We start from the raw sequence: 27,951 nt of genomic DNA on the forward strand, positions 1-27,951 counted from the left end.
GCTGTGCTGGAAACAAGAGAAACCCTAGGCATCACCCATCCCACTGAAAAGTGGTCCATCGCCCACGCTCCAGACAAGTTTGGCAACGTACCCAAGCGTGCTTAAAAGTCTTTCCTCACTGGCATTTCTAATATTTGGTTGGTGTGTACTGATGTATCAGACGTCTAAGCCAGAGGACTAAATATATCAATTTCTCTCTTTCGGCGCTCACCGGAGCTTGTGGGTAACTGACATTTCTGAATTAACAAGACGACCAAAGGCTGGAACGAACGCTGTCAGCACCGGGGACTAGAGGCTTTAAACGGGAAGGGGCGATGGGACATCCAAAGAACTTTCCCAAGTTCTCAGGGAGAAAAACGCGCAATATGTGTCTCGTGTGTGGGTGAGGTCTGTCTAGAGAAGGTAGGTATAAATCTATCAAGAAGCTGAATTTATCTGAAACACCAAAAGAAAAGAAATCCCACAGAAATTTGGAAGGGTATTAGAGATATCACTAGAAAAATTCATGAAATGATTCCCTGGCATCAAAAATACCACTAGCCATTTATTTACAGATACAGCCATCCTTTCCTTACATGGAATTCCCACGTGTCTGGGGACCAAGGAGGAGAGAGCTGGCATTCTTTGCTTCTAGCGTGTCAGGCGCTGTGTGCTGAGCTGTTACCCCTTTGCAAAGTCTTATAAGGCGGGTATTCTCCTCTTGCCACATGGCAGCTGGGGACGCGCAGGCTTTTCGTTTTCAGAGACCACCCACTGGTGAGTGGTAGGGTCAGGGTTTGAACCCAGGCCCTGGGGCCTCCGGGCCCACATCCATGAACACTGTGCTCTGTGGCCCCGAATTCAAGCCTTGGTTCTCTGACCCTTCCCGACCCACCCCCTTTTAAATGAAAATCCGCAAAGAGGGCAGTCAAGTGTCACTGAGAGTCCAGGGCCCTTGGCACCACGCCCCGCCCTGCATCTGAATCCATCTCCTCCGGCTCACAGGCGCTGGCTCTCAAAACCTTCTTGTTTTTGTTTGTTTGGGTAGAAAGGCCGATTCAGTCCTCGAGCCACACTGGTTAAGAGCCGTCCCTGAGGGAGGACTGAAAGCAGGCCTCTGAAAACTGTCTGGTACCTGATTAATGAGGAGGAGGTTCCCCAGGCACTACTATTTGCCACACGTGCTTTTGCTCAGGGTCGCACGGTGGTTCTTTGAGGCCGGCCCTGGGCTCAGAAGGTTCAAAAAGACTCCGGCAATAATCTCACGGCACCACTCAGTCACGTTTCCTTCACTGCCTGAACAAGTGGGCACTGCCACCCAGAGCTGGAAATGCAGTAAAGTATTTTACGAGAAAATAAAGAACATTTTCAGTAGAGGCCACGTATCGGTTAGCCAAGACTGACTTTACTTCCCCGTTCACTCTCTTAGTCTGCCTGCAGGTGCAGAAGACACCTAAGTGCTGGGAGAAGTAAAGCAGGTATTAAATTCTCCGCTGGCAAACATGAAACTAAATAAATAAATAAATTCTCCACTTGCTGTTTCCGTAAGACGTCTCTGTTCTTGTGTTTCCAGCTGCTCCGGGTGAGACTCTGAGCATAGGGTTTGCTTAGAAATACTGTTCATGCAGGTCACCACTGTCCCCAGATTTATGTGCTTAATTATGTCTTTGCTGATGGGGCTTTTAGGGGGTGAGGGTAGAGGGTGGTTGGTTTCACAGCATCCAATAGAAGTACCAGTGTTTGATTTATGTTACCTTAATGTTATGGGGAAATACCTCTGTGTAACCAGAATAATCCTTGATTCTTTTCTCTTGTTTCTGGGTCCAAATGTTCTCTGGCTTCACTAAACACAAAATGATCACGTAGCGCACCTAACAGCGTTTTATGTCCTCACGTGCTGATTTCACTACCTCTATTCAGTGTTTCCTGAGATAATTTACAAAAGAAGTTTTAAGATATTTTACACGGGCTTTGCTGACTCCTTACATGTCTCATCAGCATAAATCAACAGGATATCAGAGTTCACCAGGAAGTTGCTTGTGTTCAGAGCCCAAAGCACCTGGGAGCGAGAGCAGACGCTGAAATCAGAAAACCGAGCGGCCACGAATATCACGGCCTCGTTTTGTCCACACGTCTCATCGTGATTATTGTTGGGAGGGTCTGGACCACACATCTGACCACTACATACTGTAACGTCCCCACCGGATAAGAAGAAAAATGCTCCCCTACTGCTTCTGTCTTAAAGCTGAGATGAATAAAAGTGATTTTTTAAAAAGCCACAGAGAGTCATAAAATACCGTTCCTGGAAGTCTACGAATTGATCCCCACTGGGTTACCTTGAATATTGTGTGGAACGATTCCTGACTGCCTTCTCCCTCTGATAAATCTGCTTTTGCACCAAAAAACCCTCGGAGTGGAGCCTGTGAACCACATCCTCGAAATGAGGCTGGGGCCCGGCAGGCAGCACGGGGCATGTGTGGGATCCACGGGCCAATCACGACTCGTCTGCAGGAGCTGGGGGAGGACACAGTTGTCTTCTCCCTGGTCGCCAAACCCCTTCAGGTGGCAGCTCTGCACCTGTTCTTCATAGAACACGGGTGTGTACTGACAGGTGATGCTGAAACTAAGTAACTTTTACAGTTTTGTGCCAAATTAGATACTACTGTTTATGCAGGAAGCAGCACAAGGGATCAAGGTTTTTTTGTTTGCTAGTTTGTTTGTTTGCGGTACGCGGGCCTCTCACTGTTGTGGCCTCTCCCGTTGCGGAGCACAGGCTCCGGACGCGCAGGCTCAGCGGCCATGGCTCACGGGCCCAGCCGCTCCGCAGCATGTGGGATCTTCCCGGACCGGGGCACGAACCCGCATCCCCTGCATCGGCAGGCGGACTCTCAACCGCTGCGCCACCAGGGAAGCCCGGGATCAAGGTTTTGAGACAATTTGGGGGTATAAATACAACTGGATAAAATACTAGCAACTTAATTTGTTCCTTGAAAATTACATGTTTCGGCTTTTCAGTGCTAGTCATGGTGGTTCTGCAGGGCCAGGATGAGATGCATTGGATTGTTCAGCTAATGGAAAGCAGAACAAAACCCCAAAGCAAAACAACCTAAGTAGAACACTGGTACTTCTACTGGATGCTATGATGCCAACAACCAACCCCCCTCAGAAAAGAGCCCCATCAGCACGGACATAGTTAAGCACATAAATTTGGGGACAGTGCTGACCTGCATGAACAATATTTCTAAGCAAATCCTACGTTCAGATTCTCACCTGGAGAAGCTGGAAACACAAGAATACAAATGTGTTATGGAAACAGTAAGTGGAGAAGTTAAAAAGAAAGCAAATCAGGGGATTAGTTAGTTCTGGTCAGTCAATCCATGTGGCCTTAAATGACAAGACGACTCCGTTCCTTCAGAAACATCAGTGTGTGAGTTTGCTAGGGCTGCTGTAACAAAGTACCACAAACCGGGCAGCCTAACAATTTATTGTCTCATAGTCCTGGAGTGACACCAAAATCAAGGTGTGGGCAGGGCCACGCTCCCTATGAAGGCGCCAGGGAAGAATCTGCTCCAGGCCTCCCGGTTTCTGGCAGCATCACTCCAGGCTCCACGTACCGCCTCCCAACCCCCCGTGTGCATGTCTGTGTCCACACCCCCCCTCCTCTAAGAGCACCAGTCAGACGGGATGAGGGGTCCACCTGACTCACCCACCAGGACCTCATCAGAACCCTATTGCCAAATAAGGCCTCATTCTGAGGCACTGGGGGGCTAGAATGTCAATATAGGAATTTGGGGTGGACATAATTCACCCCATAATCATCAGAATAGAAGATTCGGGGTCGAGTGCAGAGTCGCACTTTCCCTTTATACCACACATTGACTTCAAAACGCAAGGCTCAGGGTGGATCCAGAGTAAACACCTATTTTAACTCTTTTTTAAAAAGAAATAAATCCTTAAGTAGTAACAGCCACTGACCTAGATACCCTTGCATCCTATTGTGTGAGGCACTGTGGTTGGATGGCAAGTCTCCCTTCTCTCTCTGCCTTAAGTGACAGCAACACACACACACACACACACACACACACACACACATACACACACACACACCACCGCCACTGCTGCCACTGAGGTCATCACCACGCAGCCTCCACTTGCTGAAGCTGAGGGAGGCCACTGGGACACAGCCGGGAAACCCTGGCACAGTCCCACGACCTCAGTGTAATTTAGAATCGGGGGTCATGAAGCCCACCCTGGAGCAGCCTGTTAAGAATCACTCTTCATGAGCCCTCCCATCAGGAATCTTCCACAAGCCTCTTAGATAGCCTCATCCACCAGAGGGCAGACAGCAGAAGCAAGAACTACAATCCTGCAGCCTGTGGAACAAAAACCACATTCACAGAAAGACAGACAAGATGAAAAGGCAGAGGACTGTGTATCAGATGAAGGAACAAGATAAAACCCCAGGAAAGCAACTAAATGAAGTGGAGATAGGCAACCTGCCAGAAAAAGAATTCAGAATAACGATAGTGAAGATGATCCAGGACCTCGGAAAAAGAATGGAGGCAGAGATCGAGAAGGTGCAAGAAATGTTTAACAAAGTCCTAGAAGAATTAAAGAACAAACAAACAGAGATGAACAATACAATAAATGAAATGAAAACTACACTAGAAGGAATCAATAGCAGAATAAGTGAGGCAGAAGAACGGATAAGTGACCTGGAAGGCAGAATGGTGGAATTCACTGCTGTGGAATAGAATAAAGAAAAAAGAATGAAAAGAAATGAAGACAGCCTAAGCGACCTCTGAGACAACATTAAACGCACCAACATTCGCATTATAGTGGTCCCAGAAGGAGAAGAGAGAGAGAAAGGACCTGAGAAAATATTTGAAGACATTATAGTCGAAAACTTCCCTAACATGGGAAAGGAAATAGCCACCCAAGTCCAGGAAGGGCAGCGAGTCCCATACAGGATAAACCCAAGGAGAAACACGCCGAGACACATAGTAATCAAATTGGCAAAAATTAAAGACAAAGAAAAATTATTAAAAGCAGCAAGGGAAAAATGACAAATAACATACAAAGGAACTCCCATAAGGTTAACAGCTGATTTCTCACCAGAAACTCTACAAGCCAGAAGGGAGTGGCATGATATTTTTTAAGTGATGAAAGGGAAGAACCTACAACCAAGATTATTCTACGTGGCAAGGACCTCATTCAGATTCGATGGAGAAATCAAAAGCTTTACAGACAAGCAAAAGCTAAGAGAATTCAGCACCACCAAACCAGTTCTACAACAAATGCTAAAGGAACTTCTCTAAGTAAGAAACAAAAGAGAAGAAAAGGACCTACAAAAACAAACTCAAACAATTAAGAAAATGGTCGTAGGAACATACGTGTCGATAATTACCTTAAATGTGAATGGATTAAATGCTCCAACCAAAAGACACAGGCTTGCTGAATGGATACAAAAACAAGACCCATATATATGCTGTCTACAAGAGACCCACTTCAGACCTAGGGACACATTCAGACTGAAAGTGAGGGGATGGAAAAAGATATTCCATGCAAATGGAAATCAGAAGAAAGCTGGAGTAGCAATACTCATATCAGATGAAACAGACTTTAAAATAAAGAATGTTACAAGAGGCAAGGAAGGACACTACAGAATGATCAAGGGATCAATCTAAGAAGAAGATATAACAATTATAAATATATATGCACCCAACATAGGTGCATGCACCTCAATACATAAGGCAACTGCTAATAGCTATAAAAGAGGAAATCGACAGTAACACAATAATAGTGGGGGACTTTAACACCTCACTGACACCAATGGACAGATCATCCAAACAGAAAATTAATAAGGAAACACAAGCTTTAAATGACACAATAGACCAGATAGATTTAATTGATATTTATAGGACATTGCATCCAAAAACACCAGATTACACATTCTTCTCAAGTGTGCACGGAACGTTTTCCAGGATAGATCACATCTTGGGTCACAAATCAAGCCTCAGTAAATTTAAGAAAATTGAAATCATATCAAGCATTTTTCTGACTACAACACTATGAGATTAGAAATAAATTACAGGGAAAAAAAAAAACGTAAAAAACACAAACACATGGAGGCTAAACAATACGTTACTAAGTAACCAAGAGATCACTAAAGAAATCAAAGAGGAAATAAAAAAATACCTAGAGACAAATGACAATGAAAACACGAGGATCCAAAACCTATGGGAGGCAGCAAAAGCAGTTCTAAGAGGGAAGTTTATAGCTATACAGTCCTACCTCAAGAAACGAGAAAAATCTCAAATAAACAATCTAATGTTACACCTAAGGAAATAGAGAAAGAAGAACAAACAAAAACCAAAGTTAGCAGAAGGAAAGAAATCATAAATATCAGAGCAGATATAAATGAAATAGAAACAAAGAAAACAATAGCAAAGATCAATAAAATTAAAAGCTGGTTCTGTGAGAAGATAAACAAAATTGATAAACCATTAGCCAGATGCATCAAGAAAAAGAGGGACAGGACTTAATAAAATTAGAAATGAAAAAGGAGAAGTTACAACAGACACCACAGAAATACAAAGCATCCTAAGACACTACTATATGCAATTCTATGCCAATAAAATGGACAACCCGGAAGAAATGGACAAATTCTTAGAAAGGTATAACCTGCCAAGACTGAACCAGGAAGAAACAGAAAATATGAACAGACCAATCACAAGAACTGAAATTGAAACTGGAATTAAAAATCTTCCAACAAACAAAAGTCCAGGACCAAATGGGTTCACAGGTGAATTCTATCAAACATTTAGGGAAGAGCTAACAGCCATCCTTCTCAAACTCTTCCAAAAAATTGCAGAGGAAGGAACACTCCCAAACTCATTCTATGAGGACACCATCACCCTGATACCAAAACCAGACAAAGATACTATAAAAAAAGAATATTACAGACCAATATCCCTGATGAATATAGATGCAAAAATCCTCAACAAAATACTAGCAAACAGAATCCAACAATACATTAAAAGGATCATACACCATGATCAAGTGGGATTTATCCCAGTGATGCAAGGATTCTTCAATGTACGCAAATCAGTCAGTGTGATACACCATATTAACAAATTGAAGAAGAAAAACTATATGACCATCTCAATAGATGCAGAAAAAGCTTTTGACAAAATTCAACACCCATTTATGGAAAAAACTCTCCAGAAAGTGGGCATAGAGGGAACCTACCTCAACATAATAAAAGCCATATACGACAAACCCACAGCAAACATCATTCTCAATGGTGAAAAACTGAAAGCATTTCCTCTAAGATCAGGAACAAGAGAAGGATGTCCACTCTCACTACTGTTATTCAACATAGTTTTGGAAGTTCTAGCCATGGCAATCAGAGAAGAAAAAGAAATAAAAGGAATCCAAAGTGGAAAAGAAGTAAAACTGTCACTGTTTGCAGATGACATGATACTATACATAAAGAATCCTAAAAATGCCACCAGAAAACTAGTAGAGCTAATCAATGAATTTGGTAAAGTTGCAGGATATGAAATTAATGCCCAGAAATCTCTTGCATTCCTATACACTAATGATGAAAAATCTGAAAGAGAAATTAAGGAAACACTCCCTTTTACCACTGCAACAAAAAGAATAAAATACCTAGGAATAAACCTACCTAGGGAGACAAAATACCTGTATGCAGAAAACTATAAGGCACTGATGAAAGAAATTAAAGATGATACCAACAGATGGAGAGATATACCATGTTCTTGGATTGGAAGAATCAATATTGTGAAAATGACTATACTACCCAAAGCAATCTATAGATTCAATGCAATCCCTATCAAATTACCAATGGCATTTTTTTACAGAACTAGAACAAAAAAATCTTAAAATTTGTATGGAGACACAAACGACCCTGAATAGCCAAAGCAGTCTTGAGGGAAAAAAACAGAGCTGGAGGAATCAGACTCCCTGACTTCAGACTATACCACAAGGCTACAGTAATCAAAGACAATATGGTACTGGCACAAAAACAAAAACATAGATCCATGGAACAGGATAGAAAGCCCAGAGAGAAACCCACGCACCTATGGTCAACTAATCTATGACAAAGGAGGCAAGGATATACAATGGAGAAAAGACAGTCTCTTCAATAAGTGGTGCTGGGAAAACTGGACAGCTACATGTAAAAGAATGAAATTAGAACACTCCGTAACACCATACACAAAAAATAAACTCAAAATGGATTACAGACCTAAATGTAAGACCGGGCACTATAAAACTCTTAGAGGAAAACAGGAAGAATACTCCTTGACATAAATCACAGCAAGATCTTTTTTGATACACCTCCTAGAGTAATGGAAATAAAACCAAAAATAAACAAATGGGACTTAATGAAACTTCGAAGCTTTTACACAGCAATGGAAACCATAAAACAAGACGAAAGGACAGCCCTCAGAATGGGAGAATATATTTGCAAACGAATCAACGGACAAAGGATTAATCTCCAAAATATATAAACAGCTCACGCAGCTCAATATCAAAGAAACAAACAACCCAATCCAAAAATGGGCAGAAGACCTAAACAGACATTTCTCCAAAGAAGACATACAGATGGCCAAGAAGCACATGAAAAGCTGCTCAACATCACTAATGATTAGAGAAATGCAAATCAAAAGTACAATGAGGTATCACCTCACAGCAGTCAGAATGTGCATCATCAGAAAATCTACAAACAACAAATGCTGGAGAGGGTGTGGAGAAAAGGGAACACTCTTGCACTGCTGGTGGGAATGTAAATGGATACAGCCACTATGGAGAACAGTATGGAGGTTCCTTAAAAAACTACAAATAGTATTACCATATGACCCAGCAATCCCACTACTGGGCATATACCCTGAGAAAACCATAATTCAAAAAGACACATGCACCTCAGTGTTCACTGCAGCACTATTTACAATAGCCAGGTCATGGAAGCAACCTAAATGCCCTTCGACAGATGAATGGATAAAGAAGATGTGGTACATATATACAGTGGAATATCACTCGGCCATAAACAGAACAAAATTGTTCATTTGTAGAGACGTGGATGGATCTAGAGACTGTCATACAGAGTGAAGTAAGTCAGAAAGAGAAAAACAAATATCGTATATTAACGCATATATGTGGAACTTAGAAAATGGTACAGATGAACTGGTTTGCAAGGTAGAAATAGAGACACAGAAGTAGAGAAAAAAACGTATGGACACCAAGGGGGGGAAGCGGCGGGGGGTGTGGGTGTGGGTGGGATGAATTGGGAGATTGGGATTGACGTGTATACACTGATGTGTAGAAAATGGATGACTAATAAGAAAATAAATAAATAAATAAACATTAGAAAAAAAAAAAGCATCCCTCTTCACACCTGCCATCCTGAAACAGTCCAGTTCACCCAAAATCAACCTGGGACATAGCCTATTTGGCCAACCAACAATTTTTCACAGTTACTGGTTTCTTAAAAACCTGCCTCTTTTCAAGTTTTCTGCAGTTGACAGCGATATGTCTTGCAAGGACTGTCGGGGTCCTGGGGGTCCTGGGGCTCTCGGGGTCTCTGGGGCCTTCCCTCCTCCCCACTGTCCACTGTACCCACCTCTGTCTTCCTGCTCCGTTTCCTCTGACTCCCCACCTCCCCTTTCTTCTCCCGACCCATGGTCTCTCTCCGCTTCTCCTTCTGACCTGCACCCTCCATCTCTCTGACATTGTCTCTCCCATCTCCTGCCCCTCTGGGTCCAGCATTGGGGGGCGGGGGGTGCTCGGTGTGACCTGTGACCTGTTCGTGGCACAGAGCTGCCCTGCTGGCTCTGCCTACCAGCGTCCATCCGCATGGACTCTTATTTCCATTTTGTAAAAAGGGGGTTGGGGAGGCCTCAGCAGGAGCCCAGCCTGTGCGTTGCGAGGATTCTTCCCCACCTCTCTGGCCCCAGAGGGGCCCCCTCTCTTGGCAACAGCTCCCCCAAACGAGAGCAGCAGGGAGCTTAACAAAACAGCAAATGTTTTAAAAAATGCCATTGTGAAGTCAACATGGAAACTGGTTAACTAAAATCATCTAAAGCTGTTCAAACTGCCCCATTTAATATGATTTGCTAAGAACTTTAGAAAAAATTAAAAAAAAAACAAAAAACCCCACACATTCGGGGTAAGTTGGCAAGTCTGGTAAATTTAGCAAGCCCAGCCATTGGTTTCAGCAAACTGGCCTAACATCCCGGAATATGGAGGTCTGTTACCTTTTGAGGACGCTCCTCTGCACCAAAAAGGCTGTTGAAAAGACATATCCTACCCTGGTTCGCGGTTACTATCTTACCCCCAAATCTGGAATCCAGGAGGGAAGCATGGTAAGTCCCAAGGGGTTGACAAGTGGCCGTGTTTCTGTAAGTTTAGCATTACCAGTTCTTCTCCCCAAGAGGAAGGGACGATGCCCCCCGCTCCCTTATCACAAGCTCGTTGCCACCACCCCCCGTGATCACCATGAGTGTCTACTAGAGAAACGCAGCCTTTCAGGACACCCTGATTATCATGGGGTCTTACGGTCAGTCACATAAGCAATGGAGACCACGGCTCTACCAGAAGGTTCAGGGCAAAACTGGTTGTTTGCTTCTGACCCCAGCGCTGCTACAGCCTTATTCTTTTTTTTTTTTTTTTTTTTTTTGCGGTATGCGGGCCTCTCACTGCTGTGGCCTCTCCCGCTGCGGAGCACAGGCTCCGGACGCGCAGGCTTGGCGGCCATGGCTCACGGGCCCAGCCGCTCCGCGGCACGTGGGATCCTCCCGGACCGGGGCACGAACCCGCGTCCCCTGCATCGGCAGGCGGGCTCTCAACCACTGCGCCACCAGGGAAGCCCTACAGCCTTATTCTTTGTGGTCCTGCCTTCTCCTGTGCAGCTCTGATGGCTGGTGTGCGATGCTTCCTCCTCTGTGTGGCCACTACACCGCAAGCTCCCACCCTGCAGCATATACCATCTGAAGCTGTTCTTCCAAATCGATTTCAACCGCACGTATCTTTGAGCTGTGTGTTCCTTCGCCCCTAACAGCGGCGCGTCCGTCTGCAGTCATCTTGCTAACCCTGGTCTGCATCGCGCCCACTCCTTTGTTGCTATTGAGGGGATTAACTTTTATCTGACGGTTCCACCATTTTGAAGCTAATCTTCTGGATCAACTAAAGCTCCCCCCCCCCCCCCCCCCGTCCTCGTTCACGTCAGATGGTCTGAAGAAGTCAATCAGCACTTCACTAAGCATTCCTAAGCATTCCTAAAGCTCTGAAGGCAGGAAAGCAAGATGCTACTTGAGAAATACTTCTATTTTCCTACTCTACTCTCTTCCTAAATCCACTTCCTCTTCCAATTGGGCAGAAGGCATTTGCTGCTTTTCTTGAAGCCCAGTGGATCAGACAGACTCCTGGATAAGAAAATGAGGGAAGGACCAACTTCTAGAGTTGGACAGATACTTTAAATTTAAACTGAAAATCTATACTGGGGAATAAACACATACATGCATTGTAGCATTCTGAAATATTAGTCTCTTATTAACTGTCAAAAATCTCTTTCACAGGCAAAGGAGGATGCTGAACCCAAAATGTCAGGGCCTGAAGAGTGAACCCATTCTGACTGCAAGATGGGTTTTTGCTGTAGACAGTACGCGTTTCCGTTTGAAAAGCAGTTAGCGTCACCGGGTCATTAAGTGTCTGCAGGATCTGTGGGGTCAGCTCTTCTCAGAGTCCCAGGGAGAAGAGCTATTTATGCCCAAAGGATCAGAGCTCAGCAAAGCGCTCTAATCCTAGGTGATGCGTAGAAAGCTGTGCGGCCATCAGAAGGCTCGTACTTTGTACACAATATCATCCACTGGAATGTACATGATGTGCTGATCGTAAGTGCTGCGCTACGTTAATTTCCTGACACTAAGAAGTTTCAAAATTAAAAAAGGGAAAATAGACTTGAGAGTAAAGGGCATCTTCAAAGCTTTAAAAATAGGATGACCTGAGTATAAAAAGGAGGTTGTTGCTCATGCGGGGTGGGTGCCATCGGTGCCTTTCTGATCCTTATCTCACAGGTAAGTATTAATTGATTCATGTATTTGTGTTCTGCTTGTTGTGTCCCTTCCATGTCAGGCAGGATGCTAAGCCCTGGGGATAAGAGGTGACTAAGCCACAGACCCTGCCTAGGGAAGTTCAGAGCCTACAAGGAATAACAGATGTGAAGAATGAATAGATAAATACTGTAAAAAGGTATACGCAGTTCACCTCTGTGCTTTGTGACCACCTAGAGGGGTGGGATAGGGAGGGTGGGAGGGAGGGTGATGCAAGAGGCAAGAGATATGGGAACATATGTATATGTATAACTGATTCACTTTGTTGTAACGGAGAAACTAACACACCATTGTAAAACAGTTATACTCCAATAAAGATGTTAAAAAAAAAAGGTATACGCTTTATAGTGACAGTGAAACGTTGAATTTAGGGGGGAAAAGCCCTAACATTTTTTTCTGTGTATCTTTTAATGGCAATTCTTCTAGCCAAGATGTTGGACCAACTGATTGAATTGTTATAAGGATAATGTATATGAGACACACCATAAGCTGCAAACTCAGATACTACTGTTTTTTTTTTTTTTGCGGTACGCGGGCCTCTCACTGCTGTGGCCTCTCCCGCCGCGGAGCACAGGCTCCGGACGCGCAGGCCCAGCGGCCATGGCTCACGGGGGCCCAGCCGCTCCGCGGCATGCGGGATCCCCCCGGACCAGGGCACGAACCCGTGTCCCCCGCATCGGCAGGCGGACTCCCAACCACTGCGCCACCAGGGAAGCCCAGATACTACTGTTTTTAGTGTTGAAGAAACCACCGCTTCAAGCATGCCAGCAAGTGCCTCAGTCCAGAGCCTCAGGACCAGATACCTGTTCCTGCCTGTTGCAAACAGCACAGTACAGAGGAAAGAGCCCCAGAGAATGAGCTTGGAAGTCTGGCTTCCAGCTGGCATTGTTACAGGCAGGACTCGGAGATACTGCAGGTTTGGGTCCAGAGCACTGTAGTAAAGTGAATATCGTGATAAAGCAAGGAAAAAAATTTACGTTTTATTATTTACAGGTACACCTTGGAAATATTTCACGTTGAGTTTCAGGCCACCACCATAAAGCACAGGGTGCAACCAAGCGAGTCACATGAATTTTTTGGTTTCCCAGTGCATATAAAAGTACTGTAGTCTCTTAAGTGTGCAATATAGCGTTATGTCTAGAGAACAAATGTACATACCTTAATTTAAAAATACTTCATTGCTAAAAGATCATCTAACCATCATCTGACAACTCAGGGTTGCCACAAACCTTCAACTGGTAAAAAAAAAATGCATTATCTGTGAAGTGCAATAAAGTGAGGTCTGCCAGTGCTGGGTACTGGGGCAAGTTACTTATCCTCTTATCCTCTCTGGGTCATTTCCTTTACTAAAAAATTATGCGATTTGATCAGTTCATCTCCAAGTTCTTTTCCAACACAGGATTCTGAGTCTCTTGTTTCTACGGTGACAAATCTACCCTGAGATACTTCTAGTTACAGATGGTAGGATTAGACTAATTGAATTTATTAAGTAAATAAAACCTCTATCTACATGGGAAATCAAAGCATTTTTCTAGATCTTACTCGGTTATCATTTCAAAATACACTTGTTGCTCTTGTTTGAGAAGTACAGGTTACTGCCCGTGAACTGAAGGAGGGAAGGAATATCCTTAAACCCAGCCTGGTAAAGTCCTCCGCTGGACTCAAGCACAGCTGCGGGAGGAGGTTTAAATGGAGAGAGAGGAGACCCGGCCGGACTCCGGATAGCAGAGCAAGCAACGACCGAAAGCTCCCAGCTCTCGGCGAGGGACGAGGTCGCAGTCACAGAGCCTGGCACCCGAACCAGCTGAGCTCTCAACTCCCGGTCACTTAACACAGTCTCCAAAAGCTGAGGTCTGTTCCTGGGACAGAAATCTTCTCTGCTTTCCCCCCAAATACTCTTTTGAACGGTTTCAAGGTTGTGCGGTGTTTCGCTAATATTTTAGGGAACTATGGAAAAACTTGCACACCACAGGGAGAAATAATGCAACCAGGAGAGCAGCGCTGCTGGGGGCAACCTGTCCTGACTCAGGCAGGCATGCTACCAGGGATCCCCCCCCACCCCGGGGAGGTGGCCCGGAATAGGCTTCTGACACCCCCGCTTGCAGTTTCCCAGCTTCAGGGGGGAAGGACTGTGGGAAAGGGCTGGTTTGGAGCTGACGGGACAGCTGAGGATGCGAGGTCATGACTCAGTGTGACTAAGAGGTGTTAGGTGATGGGCTAGATACCTCGCGTTGCCCTTGATACAATCTATTCAGGTGCTGGATCAATGGATCAAATATTAAGCTGTGGGTTTTGAAAAAAAATCCATAAAAGGCTTAAAATGTGCGTCGGGCTTGATTTTAAAGGACCACTATGAGGGCTCATCTAGCTAAGTGGTTCTTGTGATGATGGCCAGAGGGCCAATGGTCAGTGTGTCCCTGTCATCAGCATGTCCCCAAACCTCTTATTGCCTTATGTCCTCCTTATCAGTCATTTATGATGGAACTGCACACACCCAGGCATTTCTGCTACATTCTTACATTGTACTCTAAAAATGGAGAACTGCTGCAGGACTTAATAGGACACATGTAGTCACAAGAACAAACGAGAACTGAGTTCAAGAGACCCCTATTTCTTTTTATCCTCTTCTCATCTCCATCTTTAGAACCCAAAAGGCACAGTCTACGATGTGAAGTTGATTATAAATGTTATTTTCTTACGACTGTTGATAAATGTCCTAAACAACCTTAAATTATACACCATGTGCTTTGGATTATAGAGCATGTAGGAATCTTTTCCATGTTTTTTTGAACGTTATGTCTCCTACATTTGCATTACCCAGGGGAGTTGATAAAGGAAGGATGTGTGCTGTTTATTTAAGGCTGTGCAGAGTCACTGACAGGCCCTGCCAACAGGGAGGTGTCATCCACACTTGCTCACACCTGTATCCCTGAAGATGGCACAGGGCTTGGGATCCAGTAGGTGCTTGACAAGCAAGTGTTGAACGATAAATAAATAGGGAGGGTACATCAGCGTAAACGTAGGAGGAAAGGCACTTTTACCAGCGAAACAAACAACGCCAATTAAATTTGGAAAAGGGACAGAGATGGTTATAGAGTTGACTCTGGGTATTTAAAAATGGGCTGGGAATTATTAATAAGAGTATTAAAAATTAAAGGCAAAGACTGCCTTTCTTCAGCACATAAGAAGCCCTTAGAAAGGCCAGAAGTTGACCCTCTATTCTTAGACTCAACGCCCTCCTTGAACAACGATCGCTCATATTTTGGGATGAAAATGTCTCGAAGAGGTCGTTATCTAATCTAGCACAACATCGCATCATGGAAGACGAGACCTCTCCCTTTAAAATGGCAATTACCCCCCTTTCCAAAAACAAACACAGGCGGGGGCGGGGATGGGCCTCTCCTTACCGTCAGCGACAAGGCCATGCAGACGAACGTGAACTTCTTGATGTGTGCTGCCGTGACCGTGTTGTTTGTGCTTGCCAGCTTATTGCTGGGGTTACTCTAGGGGGGCAAGAAAAGGCTTCAGGTTATGCTGGGCTGACCACACGCGCCTCTCACAGAGCGTCTCGTTTCTGTTTTATTTGATGCGTCTAAAGTGTAGATGTCAAGTGACAGCTTGGAAGACAGCTGTCACTCTGAGTCTCTCTCAGACAGCTGTCATGTTTCTAACCCGAGGGAGCTCCGGCCTGAACGCCCGGCAGTGTCTCCTGAACGAGTCCCCTCGCCCGGGCGCTGGGGGCCCGCCCAGCTAGTCCAGGGCCCCAGCCCATCCTGCAGTTCCCGACTGCCCTGGAGCTCTGCAGGCAGGTGTGGCATCTGGGCCCGTATCTGAGGGCACGTGTCAAGGCCCTGTGAGGTGCGCGTTTGCTCTCCGAGATAAAGGACTGCGTGTCTCACCCATCTCTTTATTTCATTTTATTTTTTAAAGATTTTTTTTTTGATGTGGGCCATTTTTTTTTAAGTCGTTATTGAATCGGTCACAATATTGCTTCTTTGTTTTATGTTTTGGTTTTTTTTGGCGGCAAGGCATGTGGGATCTTAGCTCCCCGACCAGGGATTGAACCCGTACCCCCTGCACTGGAAGGCGACGTCTTAACCGCTGGACCACCAGGGAAGTCCCTCACCATCTCTTTAGCTCCTGCAACTTAGCACCATCTTTCCTGAGTAGAGAAGATGCTCAAACAGGCTTTGTTAAATCGAAATGTGAGCAAATGACGCACATGGCCCAGAGGTCCTGTGACACATGCCCGAGGGCTTGCTGGGGCCATCCCAGGGTCACCCAATCAAAACGAGTGTCCGGCCCTCAGCCTCGAAAGGCAGCAGAGGAAAAACAACGCCAGCCTCCTTACGGATCCCAGGAGTCCCAGAGCTGACTCACGAGAACTAATAAGAACCTCCTGTATAAAACAATAAATAAAATAAAATGCAAAAATTCCAAACAAGAAAAGAACAAATGGCGAGCCCCCGGCTCCCATATCCAGCCCAATCAAAGACACACAAGCAGAGGTGTTATAGGTCCCACTTGCAAAAGAGCTTCTGACGTTTGCTTCCACTGAGGCAATCTCTCGAATCCCTTCCCCCTTATGCCACCTCTGGAGGGGTTGACATTTTCTTAACTCCGGTCTCTAAAGCACGTCTGCTTTTCTGAAAAACAGACTGTGCACAGTGCAAATCACAGCAGGTAGGACATCTCTCCATCTCCTCTCCCCCAAGGATCTGTGAGGGTGGTGCCCCGGTGGCCTGGGCGAGGAGGAGGCCACGCCATTAAGAATTAGGAACCCCCAAAGGCACATTCCGCCCATGGTGACAGCCACGGGCCCCGGCTCCTTCAGGTGCACTTTTATTTTTAAAATAGCAAATATTTCTGCAAGTACGGTTGGAATAAACTAGCACATGTCATGAGAGTAGCATCCGTGTCTCACCTTCTTGTTTGCCCCACCTGCTCTTTCGCAGAAACAGAGTCTTTTGCATATAATAACTGAACATTAGAGAGAATCTGGATGAGGGGGAAACTCTCCCAGCTCACTGTGTAGCTAGAAATAGCAGAAGTTATATGAGAAATTTTAAATCTCTTATGCTGGAACGCACAAGGAGGCTAAGGATTTCAACTGTCAGTGCAGCAGATTCTGGAAGTCCACACAGAGGTGTCTTAAGATTCGGGTGAACAGACGGCATTTATGGGAATGGCTTGGAGTAGCACAGTGGAATGCATGCCAACAATGCGGGAGGTTTCAAAAGGGTTCCGAGTAACTCCAGCATCTGGCTAGAGGTACGCTCCTTCAAAGAATTGTTTTGTAGCGCCTAACCTCTGTGGTGGTGAAGAAAACAATGCTTTTCCTGGACGCTCTTAGTGAAACCGTATAGCGCTGTGTTGTTAAGTTCTACTATTTCAAGGGACCCAAAACCAATCTCAGATGAGAGGCTCACAGCCAGGAGGTTCTAACACTTTAGAACCTGCTATTGAGTTTTATTATCTAATCTTATATTCCAAGAGCTGGACATTTAGCAAGATGACTTATATCCATTTTGGTTTCTGAGGACTTAACTTCTATACACATGTTCCTTGACATGAAAACACTGATTTCTATCAATGGAGTGGATTAAACCCACTCAAACACAGGTCTCTCCTACAAGTGACTCAGGCCTTCTGAAGTCCACTCTCAAAGGCCTAGGAAGCAGGAATCAAAAGAATTTTTTCGGAAATGCTCTGCATCCTGATGTTGTGAGTGAATGTTGGCCATCAGTGGAGGGTCCAGCTTATACTTTACTGGGGAAGTTCCACACCCAGTAAAGAGTTCTGGGCAACAGCCTACCCTCTCTCACGTTAGGCTGCGTGGTAGCCATCCCTGAAGCACTTGGAGGTGAGTTGCTATTCGTGGGTGATTGATTATAGGTGTGGGAACAGAGGCAGGTAATCTGCTGGGGACCCTGGTGAAGAGGCTTCCTCTCCTCACCTCCCAGGGCTCTTTTTGGGATCACATGAAATGACATCAGCAATGCTTCTGAGCCAGTTCTACAGAAATTCAAGGCCAAACAGTTGCTATTAAGAGTACAAGTGGCAGGTTCTGTGCTTCTTTCCTATTTTTTATTTTAAAACATTGTACACTATCTTGCTCGGGGTCTGTTTTTCTACTTATTTGTTTCAGGATATAAGTCTACAGGTTCAAATAATTAAGCTTTAATGAAATAAGCATTTCTCAAATGATCTGCACGCAGGTCAGTTCTGACCTGGCCTCAGGTTACAGGTCCGAAGGCTTATGCGCCTTCCTGGGCCGTGTCAGCAGCTGTGGAAGGACACAGTGGTCGTCACCAGAGGCTTCCAGCTGGAATAACTGCGCTGCGTCCCAACCAGCCTGGACCCATGGCTGCCGCGTGGACAACTTCGGCATGCATGTACCCCAGCAACCCAAAAGAGAGCCTTAAGCTTATGCACTTAAGCACACAACTTCCTGTACCTTCACAGCTGCTATAAAGTATCGGTTTAACTAGAAAACAACAAAAGAGAAATGAAATCCAGTATATTAAAATTTTTTGAGAGTATAATTTCCCTTTTGCAAATAATTTCTCGACAGGAATAACCTTGAAGTGAGCATCGGTTTGCAGAGGCATCATGGGAGCAGCATCAAGGCAAGCGTAAATTCGCCCCTGTTATCTTCTGAGTTACCTCCGCCAGCCCCGAAGCCTCATTAACCTTGCAGAGGGAGGTGAGATTAGCACCATCACGGTGTCCGTCAACGGCGATCCCTGTCTATCAAACACTTATTTTAAAGAGTGCGTTTCAGAAGCCACACTGCCCGGGGTTCTCACCTTGTCAAAAGCAGGGTAGACAGCACGGATTTCCGTCAACCAGCCATACGGCATGTGACCCACGGGGTATGTGGCTGTCAGAATTGCCACGGCCTGCAAGAGGAAGAGCCGGCAGTTAGGAGGGCATCCGCAGAGCCTGTGTCCAGCCGCTGCCTGCCGTCTGCCACGTGGCAGAGCAAGCCATCTCGGGTGTGGTTCCCACTGACAGGTCTCTCCACCCTGGGTGACAGCAGGAGGAAGGGGCAGGCGCTCCCCTGCATCCCGGGAGTGGGCTGAGTGGACCTAGGTAGGCTGTGCACCTGAGACCAGGGGGATGCGTCTAGTTTTACATGAATCCTATGAGGAACGGGTCCAGATCACTGCTTGAGAAGCCTAGGTTTCAACCCAGGTCCACCAGATTCTCCCTGAGCTAAACCAAACCTTCTAGTCTAGCCCAATTCTTGAGTCTCAAAATGCGATTCTGAGCCCCACCCCTGCTCTCTGGATAGTCTGCACTCCGCGTCCTCCGCCCTCTGCCCCCACGCCATCCTCCAGGGAAGCTGACGGTGTGCGCCGGTCGGCGGCTTCACGGGTACCCTCCATCCGACGCAACTCACTTTCAATCTGTTCAGCCAGGAGAGCCCAATTTTGGTGTTTAACTTAAGAAAACTAAATGAATACTTCTCGCAGGAAGCCTCACAGGTTCTTCCTTGAAAATGAGTTTCGTTTCTTAGGTGAATGAAGAGGAAGACAATTTAAAACAGAGCATCCAACCCTACATTTCTGGCAAAGTCCAACTCCCTGACTAGCTAGGACAGGAGGAATCAGGCTTCGCCTGTTCTAATGACCATAACAGTGATGCCAGGACCGTGAGTGAGGCGGGTCCCCAGCGGGTGAAGACACTGCTGTGAGGGGTGGGTGGTGGCATCAGGCGGACCCGGATTCAAACTCCCTTCATCCCTTCCCAGCGGTGTGAAGCAGGAACGCTCTGAGGCCCCGTTTCTGTTCCTCCAGCAGAACCGTGAGACCAACGGTACCCATCGTGCAGGGGTGTCGGCAGTCAATGAAATGTCCGTACGTGCCAACGTTACCAGAAGCAGACGATCAGTTTATGTCAGTTCTGTCACCCTAATGCTAAGGTCTGTCTCCGTGCACCGAGGTCATTTAGAAATGGCTCTAATGTGTAATGTCTTGGTTTTTTTTAGGGGAAGGTGGAATTCTAGCACACAGGTGATGGGGGTCCCACACTTTTTACTGGGCAACTGGAACTGAAGTATTGAAGTAAAAAAGCTGCTGTGGTGCAGAAGCCAGCCCAGGTGGCATGCATGATTCAACAAACAAAATCCAGGAACCAATGGAGACAAGGGAAAACCTTCTGCTTGTGATGTATGTGCCTCTCGTTCCAAGCCGACATGAGCTGCTTCCCGGGACATGGAAACTGGCAGCAGACCCCAGCCTGGAAACATGCTGACAGCGCATTCAAGGGCAATGTGTAAACAGGAGGCTCTCGTGAGTAGCCACCAGCCTTCCTGAAGGGTCAGCAGTTCCCGAGACAATTCATTCTCCAGAGGGCAGCGGAGGAGGAAACAAATGAAGTCATTCTACTCGTTCATACCATACTTGAAAGATGGAAAAAAAGTGCTTCAACTCTGTCTTTGGAGGAGCTGCCAGTGTCCAGATCGGTTTCTTGAGTTGAGTGAATCATGGAGACCCTCCTTTGGAGGAGGGCAGATGGCCAGAGTACATAAAGCCGTGGTAGGTTCGGTACAGGAGGCGGAGAGAGGACAGGTGAGACTAGGTGGGTCGAAACGGAGGCATCAGCCCTTCGCCCGCTGGTGCTTTCACTTCTGCTGCCACGCATGGCATGTTCCACCGTCCTCTGCAACTACAGCAAAGAGGCAGCGTGCTGACTCCACGGGGAGGTGGAGAGGCCGCTGAGCGGAGAGAGAAACTCTGGATTCTAACACTAGCCCAGCTTCTTGCTAGTTGTGGGTCCCTAATCTCGGTTTTCTCATATGGTAAAAGAGATGGATGAGGGCGATAATTTCTCCCGTACTCATAGAAATATAAAATCACGTGACTCTAAGTCACTGATGGAGATCCTTATGGGTTCCTTGTGTGAAGGTGTCACATAGTTTAATATCACAGAATTTCTTGAGCTCTCAAGAGGAATTGGAAACGAATCTGTAATCCACCTGCCCCGCACCCAGTTTTTACACAGTGACTGTGGGTGCCCACATCCCCAGAAGCGGCCCTACCTCCGTAGCTGCAGAACTGCCACCAAGGTCCCGGGAAACAAAGAGGTTGACGATAGGCCTACTGATTCTCTGTGTGGCCAAGATGAGAGCCAAGGGCCACCAGAAGCTCAGCATCTTTCTTATTGTTGCATCTCCCTGCATCAAGAAAAGGGGATAAAAGTTCACTGAACTCTGGAAGCAGAATAGAAAAAAACAATTCAGAGTCAAAGCCTCTTCTTTCGATATCAATCATGAGTCAATTCACGATACTTAAAAATAATATAGGAAAAGCCTCTGTAGACAAGCCAAGTTGAATTAAAAGTAAAATGCACAGTCTTAATAGAAATGAACTCAGACAGCTGGCAAGCTACTGTGAAATCAAAACACACATTTAAGCTTGATGGATCCAAACACCTATTTTCCAAACAGGGCAACTTTAACCCAAGCAGAACCCAACTTCATAGCCCAAGAAACAGGCTGGAAATTAGTTTCTGTTTAAATTATCAAACTGATTGGCTAGAAGCCATGTCAGTAAGAGGTAACTCTTAGAAGTAAAACATTGTTGTACTTTATTTTGAAAGCAGTCTGCTCACAAATGTGCCTGCTTATTTGGGCACTGTATAAACCTACTCCGAGGTTCCTATTCTCAAAGCTCTGACAGAAGTCATGTAAAGGTTCAGAAGCACAAGCAAAATAAAAGCATGGTAATGAGAAGGCGACTTATTAAGAATTCTACAGCAAAGATGTGCGCTATCTTTAAAGCCTGGCTTTCATCATGTGATTTTGGTTTTGATTCTTCATGAGGGTAAGAGTTCCATCATGGAACCATCTCAGTCACTTTAATTTATTTCCCTTTGCTGGTAGCTGAATGTCGGGATGGATTGTTACCATCAAGACCAATGTGATGTGGTTGTCCTTATGATGGAAATATTGTAACTAGATCTGATATCATTGAAGGCCTGACCTCAGATCAAGGTGGGCGGGCAATACAGTTACTGGCTTTTTGGTTATTTTTGGCTGCGTTGGGTATCTGTTGCTGCGCGCGGGCTTTCTCTAGTTGTGGTGAGCGGGGGCTACTCTTTGTTGTGGTGCGCGGGTTTCTCATTGTGGTGGCTTCTCTTGTTGTGGAGCATGGGTTCTAGGCGCGTGGGCTTCAGTAGCTGCAGCACACAGGCTGAGTAGTTGTGGCTCGTGGGCTCTAGAGCACAGGCTCAGTAGTTGTGGCGCACGGGTTTAGTTGCTCCGCAGTATGTGGGATCTTCCCGGACCAGGGCTCGAACCCATGTCCCCTGCATTAGCAGGTGGATTCTTAACCACTGCACCACCAGGGAAGTCCCGCAATTACTGTTTTGTTTTGTTTTTGTGTGTGTGTGTGGTACACGGGCCTCTCACTGTTGTGTCCTCTCCTGTTGCGGAGCACAGGCTCCGGACGCGCAGGCTCAGCGGCCATGGCTCACGGGCCCGGATCTTCCTGGACCGGGGCACGAACCCGTGTCCCCTGCATCGGCAGGCGGACTCTCAACCACTGCGCCACCAGGGAAGCCCGCAATTACTGTTTTGACATGACAAAAGTAACTTGTGGTCAAAGGTGGGATCAAGGGGTGGAGTGTGGTAATTTATTCAGGGCCATATTTATATAAATATATATATATATATATAATATACATAATCATGAATATCTGCCTTATATCTAGATGGACACCAACCCAAATGATACCTAAGGACAGAGAAATTAGCAAACATATAAGTCAGATACTGTTTATAATGATGATGAAAAGAACGCTTTGGTCACTTGTATAAGATTGTATCTTGCTTGTACCATATTCACCTTGCGAGGCACAGGCCAAGCTCTGCCTCCATCAAGGGGGCTTTTTAGACCTCATCCCTATCTACCTTTTCTCAGCCTCAGTGAGACAAGTTCTTGAACTCCCATTGCAGTCTCTGTACTTTCTTGGGTTCACGTCTGAATGTTGCTTCTGTGTTGGATAAGCCAAATGGGACGTAAAGCTGCTTGAGGCCAGAGACCGTATTTAAAAATTTCCTGTGTTGCCCTGTGGTACCTAAATACTCTGCTCCCTCCATAGAAGGCACCTGAATGAGCGATTGTGTTTGGCCAGTACCGAAAGTACAAACACAGCCTGGATCCCTGGTGTGAAATTAAAAACAATCAAATGTGAGTTCAATGGTACCAGGGGTCCTAAAATCTCTGTCGAGCACAGAATGACCTACTTTTGACAACAGAGAGGAAGGAGGACGTCAATGTTGTGTCTCCTCCTCGGCCCGACATGACTCACTGTGACCTGGTCTCCTCGTATGGAGGCAAGGAGGCTGGGGAGTGACCTCTAAGGACTCTTTCATCTCCAGAGTTCATCAGTTCTCCAACTGTCTTTCCCTATGGACCCTATGAAGCACTTGGCCTTGAGACATAACATCCCAGAGCATGTGCTTGTTACGCCGATGTCTCGTTTCATACGTGTGGGGTGAAACCATATTGCACTTGGATGTACGGAGAGGATGTCCTCGAGGTCTGAGGACCTACCCCCAGCTCCGGGCCGCTCCTGTCCGGGAGGATGTCGTGGATGTTCTTGTAGTATCCCAGACACAGGGTGGCGCAGCGCACGAGGGCACCCATGTACAAGGACAGGATGGGGATGAGCAGAGGCTCTCTGCATTCCAGATGACTGTGAAGCAAAATGGCGACAAAAACGACCTGAGGGATGGGGAAACGAGAACGAGTCAGCAGGGAGAAGACGGAACCAAGCAATGGAAGTGCAGCCCGACCTCTTGCACCCGGGTGAGATGTATCTCTGAGAGAAAACCCTGACACCGATGAGAAGGAGAACAGAAACAGGGCTGGGCTACAGCTCGACACTGCTCTCAGAGAATTCAGGGTCATGCATTTGGGATTCACTGGAAGAGCACACGATCATTCTATTATATTCATCATTAACGATTCTTTTAAGGCAGCTGTACATCTGGTTAAGGTTATCGATTAAAAAAAAATCTAGAAACTTTGGATTCCCAGACCCCAAAGGATGCAGAAGAGCTTTGCCCTATCGATGTACACATGTAATCCACACCAGAGGACCTAGGTGACCTTCCACAAAGGATAGAACAGTGGCCAATGATGGTACACAGAAAAATGGATATTAACATTTCTAACATGGGATCCACTAAAAATGCTGCAAAAGCACCAATGTTAATTATTATAAAAGAAGATAATTAAAATTTAAGATATTAACTTACAAAAGTGGCATAGGTCAAAAAATACAAAGTCAAGAGGGATTGAAATAATAGTAAAGTGTCAATCTCTACTGAACAGTACAGGCTCTAAAGCAAATTTATCAATGTATTTAACCTCCCATCCTGCAGAAATCAGAGAATCAGCCCCGCCTCTGTCCAGAGTCCTTTCTGGGATTCACATGTTTGGAAGACCACTGAGGCGTACTGAGTGCACAAATCGGGTAATGGGGGAGGGGAGAGATTGTCTGGGCGACATCAATCTTTTCTGTTTGTTTGTTTGTTTAAAAACGTATTTGTTTAACTTATTTTGAAGAGGAACACTGTGATTAAATATCAAGATTTATAAAAAGTCTACGTAGTACCTTTGAACCCCATCCATCCATTTTCTATCCACTACAGCAGTGAATCTGTTTGATTATTTTCAGGAGTAATATTCTAAATATTTACCAACAGCCTGAACAACTGAACAGAACAGACAACGTGCCTGGCTGTTACGGTAAGAACCAGCCGAATATCAGCCCTCCATTAGTTTTGTATTTGTCCTTAGATATTTTTGTTAGGTAGTATCCATTTCCCCCTCCTTTTATTTATTTTTAATTTTTTAAATTTTACCATGTGGGGGGGGCGCTACATCAATCTTAATAGTCAAATATCCATGGAATGATAGGCTTGTGAAATATACCACCACTAAGTGATCCTGACCGAAGGAGGCGTACCCTGATCACTGCATCCCCAAGAAATCAGTGATGACCGAAAGTTAAAAAAGCCGGAGAATGAGTACAGTTCATCAAATGAGTGCGTTCAGTTGCCACAGGGAACAGAGAAAAGCGGGGTAATCCAGAGAAACTCTTCTGAACGACATAATAGTGTTAGATGTTAGAGGAGGTTTGCTTGTAGCACAAACCGACACACGTGCCCGGGTTGCTGAGCTCAAGCCGGTAAACGGGACAGAGAGGTCCTCAGGGGAATGCGGGGGACAGAGCTACCGCTTGGCCGCGTGGACATGACCCGGCTGCCCGCAGCACGGACGCGTGAGTGTCCACTCCCGCTCATGATCACACACTCACATTCACTTTCACCGAGGATACAGGGCAGCCCACTGATGGAAATAAAGATACCCATGACCGTCTCCATGCCTGTTGCTTCCCAGTGGAACAAACGTATTGTATTAACTGAGGGATGCAAAGACCAGCTGGGGGGAAGCCTTGTGAAGGACCCACTGTGTTTGGAACAGAAGATTGAGTTCTGTAATGTGGCCAAGATGCCCATTTATCTCTCTGACTAATCAGAGGCCTTAAGGGGCCCTAATATGCAAACAGACTAGTCTGTCTGCAGCAAGCTTAAGATTCAACATACACAGACCTGCAGTGTAAACGAAGACGGTCATGTTTAGAGACTGAAAACGCACTGGAGGAAAAATGGATATGTGAAGCCCAACCCCTCGTCTGCCCGGCCCAGAAAGGCTCCCGGGGACGCCATGGCCACGAAAGACGAACAGGACCAAGGAAGGGGGTCTGGAAGTGAAGGAAAAGGGAGGGGGGGGTGTGGAGATGACGAGAAAGTGGCCCAAGGAGCACAGCGGGCTGGAGTGTGACAGAGGGCGGGCAGGAGGCATTGGGCCGCTAGCGATCAAGGCCGAAGAGAAGATTTTCTCAGCCTCCCTCACGTTGTTAATAGCCTGACGCCATGTGGTCCAACGCATACCATACATCTTACATCTTCACTGTGGGTTGTATCATTTATCAACTTCAAGTAACGCCTGGGCCTTTTTCAATTCAATCCAGAATTAAGGTTTTCGATTCTGATCATATCATCATCAAAACTCTGTCGGATTATTTTCTGCGGGTCACCTACTGCCTCAGTGGTGAGGATTTTCCCAGGGAAGGCCTGCTACGTGCTGGCCCCGTCCTGGGTGCTGGGGATTCAGTGACAGATAAGATTGTCCCGGGCTCTGTTCTCCTGGAGCTGACAGCCTAGTGGGGAAGGCAGAAGTGGTAAGCAACCTGTGAAGGAAAGAGGGCAGTGGTGCTGAGAGCCAGGCTGTGGGGTGAGGGAGGGCGCCCCACGCGGGGTGCATCTGAGCCGAGACCCAGTGCCCTGGCAGGAGCCGGCAGGGGCTGGCAGGGGCCACGGTTAGGTGGGGAAAGCCGAGGCAGGACATTTCCTTCCGGGCAGAGGATCCAGGCGACGCCCCCAGGGGGAGGCAGCTCGGCCACACTGAAGAGGTCGGAAAGGAGGACCAGCGGCTGGAGGGCAGAGGGCAAGGGGACAGAGGAGAGTGACGGGGCTGGAGAAACAGCGGAGCCTGTGGGTGTTCAGCACCTCGTCGACCAGGATCGGGACTTTGGCTTTTTATCTCAAGAACAGCAGGAGGTAATTTTAAAGCAGGTTCTAGGCAGGGGGTGAGATGGCCAGAATTCCACTGAGAACAGAGCCCTGTGGTCCGGTGGGGAAGGACAGGGGAGCCAGAGCTGGGGGGCAGGCCCGGGTCAGGAGGCGTCTCTGAGAGTTCAGGTGGGAGGGGTGAGCCCTCAGACCAGGGCCAGGGCAGCAGAGATGGGGAGAAGAGGGCAGATAAAGAAACATCTAGGATTAAACATTTTAGACGGATGGTCCTGAAAAGGGACTCTCCTAGGGTGGCTCCCAGGTTTCTGAGCTGATGGTAGGGGCGCAGATTCATTCAAAACACAATCATCAAGACCACGAAGAGTATGAATTGAGGCTTATGACACCTCTGAAGGATGTGAGTGGAAATAGCATAGAGCTATTTAGATGGCTTGTCTAGAGCTCGGAGGAGAGGGCTTGGCCACAGATATTTATTTGGTGATCATCCGTCATGTTACAGATGGTTTAAACGTACGGCATGCGGTAGATTCTTCATGAACAGAATACACAGTAAGGAGAGAGATGGATCTTGAGGAACTTCAACATTTACACATCAATAGATGGGCTCGGCCATCCGAAGTGGGAGAAAAACCAGGACGTGGTGGCGTGAGAGCCAATGGGAAGGGATGTTTCATGGACGAAGGAGCCGTCAGCAGAGTGAAGAGTTGCTGAGACATCCATTAAGTCAACAAAAAGTGCCCGCCGGATTCGGTGGCAAGAGGGTCCCTCGTGAGAGCCGTGTGGGTGAACTGACGGGAGCGGAGGTCAGCGTGGGGTAGGTAAAAGGAAGAAAGAGAAGTGACAAAGTGCAGACAGCGAGAGGAAACTGGCCTTCCAAAAGGTGTGGCTGGGAAGCAATAGAGAATCTTAGCTGAAGACATACATGAGAAAAAGCTTGTTGTTGCTGTTGTTATTGTGTTAAGATGGCAGATATCTGAGCATGTTTCCGTGTCAAAGAGAAATGATTCAGGGGAGAGAGAAGGAGTCACTGATAACCGATCGATCGATCGAATACGGTTCCTGAGAAAGCAGGACAGGATAGGCTTCAAGGCACAGGAGGAAGAAGTGGCCTTGGACAGAGGAGGGACACCTCCTCTCCCGTAATGGGAGGGGGAACGGAGATGAGGCAAGGGTCTGAAAGTGGGCATGTGGGTTTAAATTTCTCAGTGAGGTAGGCAATGAGGT

At 46.4% G+C, this 27,951-nt stretch overlaps 1 protein-coding gene across 2 annotated transcripts in view; it reads right to left on the reverse strand.

The window, feature by feature from the left end:
• Positions 1 to 27,951, reverse strand: part of ANKH (ANKH inorganic pyrophosphate transport regulator) — a 144,673-nt gene that overhangs the window by 22,039 nt on the left and 94,683 nt on the right. The window contains exons 5-8 of one of the 2 annotated variants that reach the window (XM_059060282.2): positions 23,678 to 23,848; positions 21,160 to 21,294; positions 18,923 to 19,015; positions 15,521 to 15,616 (exon numbers count right to left, since the gene is read on the reverse strand). In XM_059060282.2, coding sequence (XP_058916265.1) covers positions 15,521 to 15,616; positions 18,923 to 19,015; positions 21,160 to 21,294; positions 23,678 to 23,848 — 495 coding nt within the window. The remainder of the gene's footprint in view (positions 1 to 15,520; positions 15,617 to 18,922; positions 19,016 to 21,159; positions 21,295 to 23,677; positions 23,849 to 27,951) is intronic. The other variant, XM_067030808.1, reaches the window with a different exon arrangement.

This window comes from Kogia breviceps, chromosome 4, assembly GCF_026419965.1.
Source record: "Kogia breviceps isolate mKogBre1 chromosome 4, mKogBre1 haplotype 1, whole genome shotgun sequence".
NCBI classification, from domain to species: Eukaryota; Metazoa; Chordata; class Mammalia; order Artiodactyla; family Physeteridae; genus Kogia; species Kogia breviceps.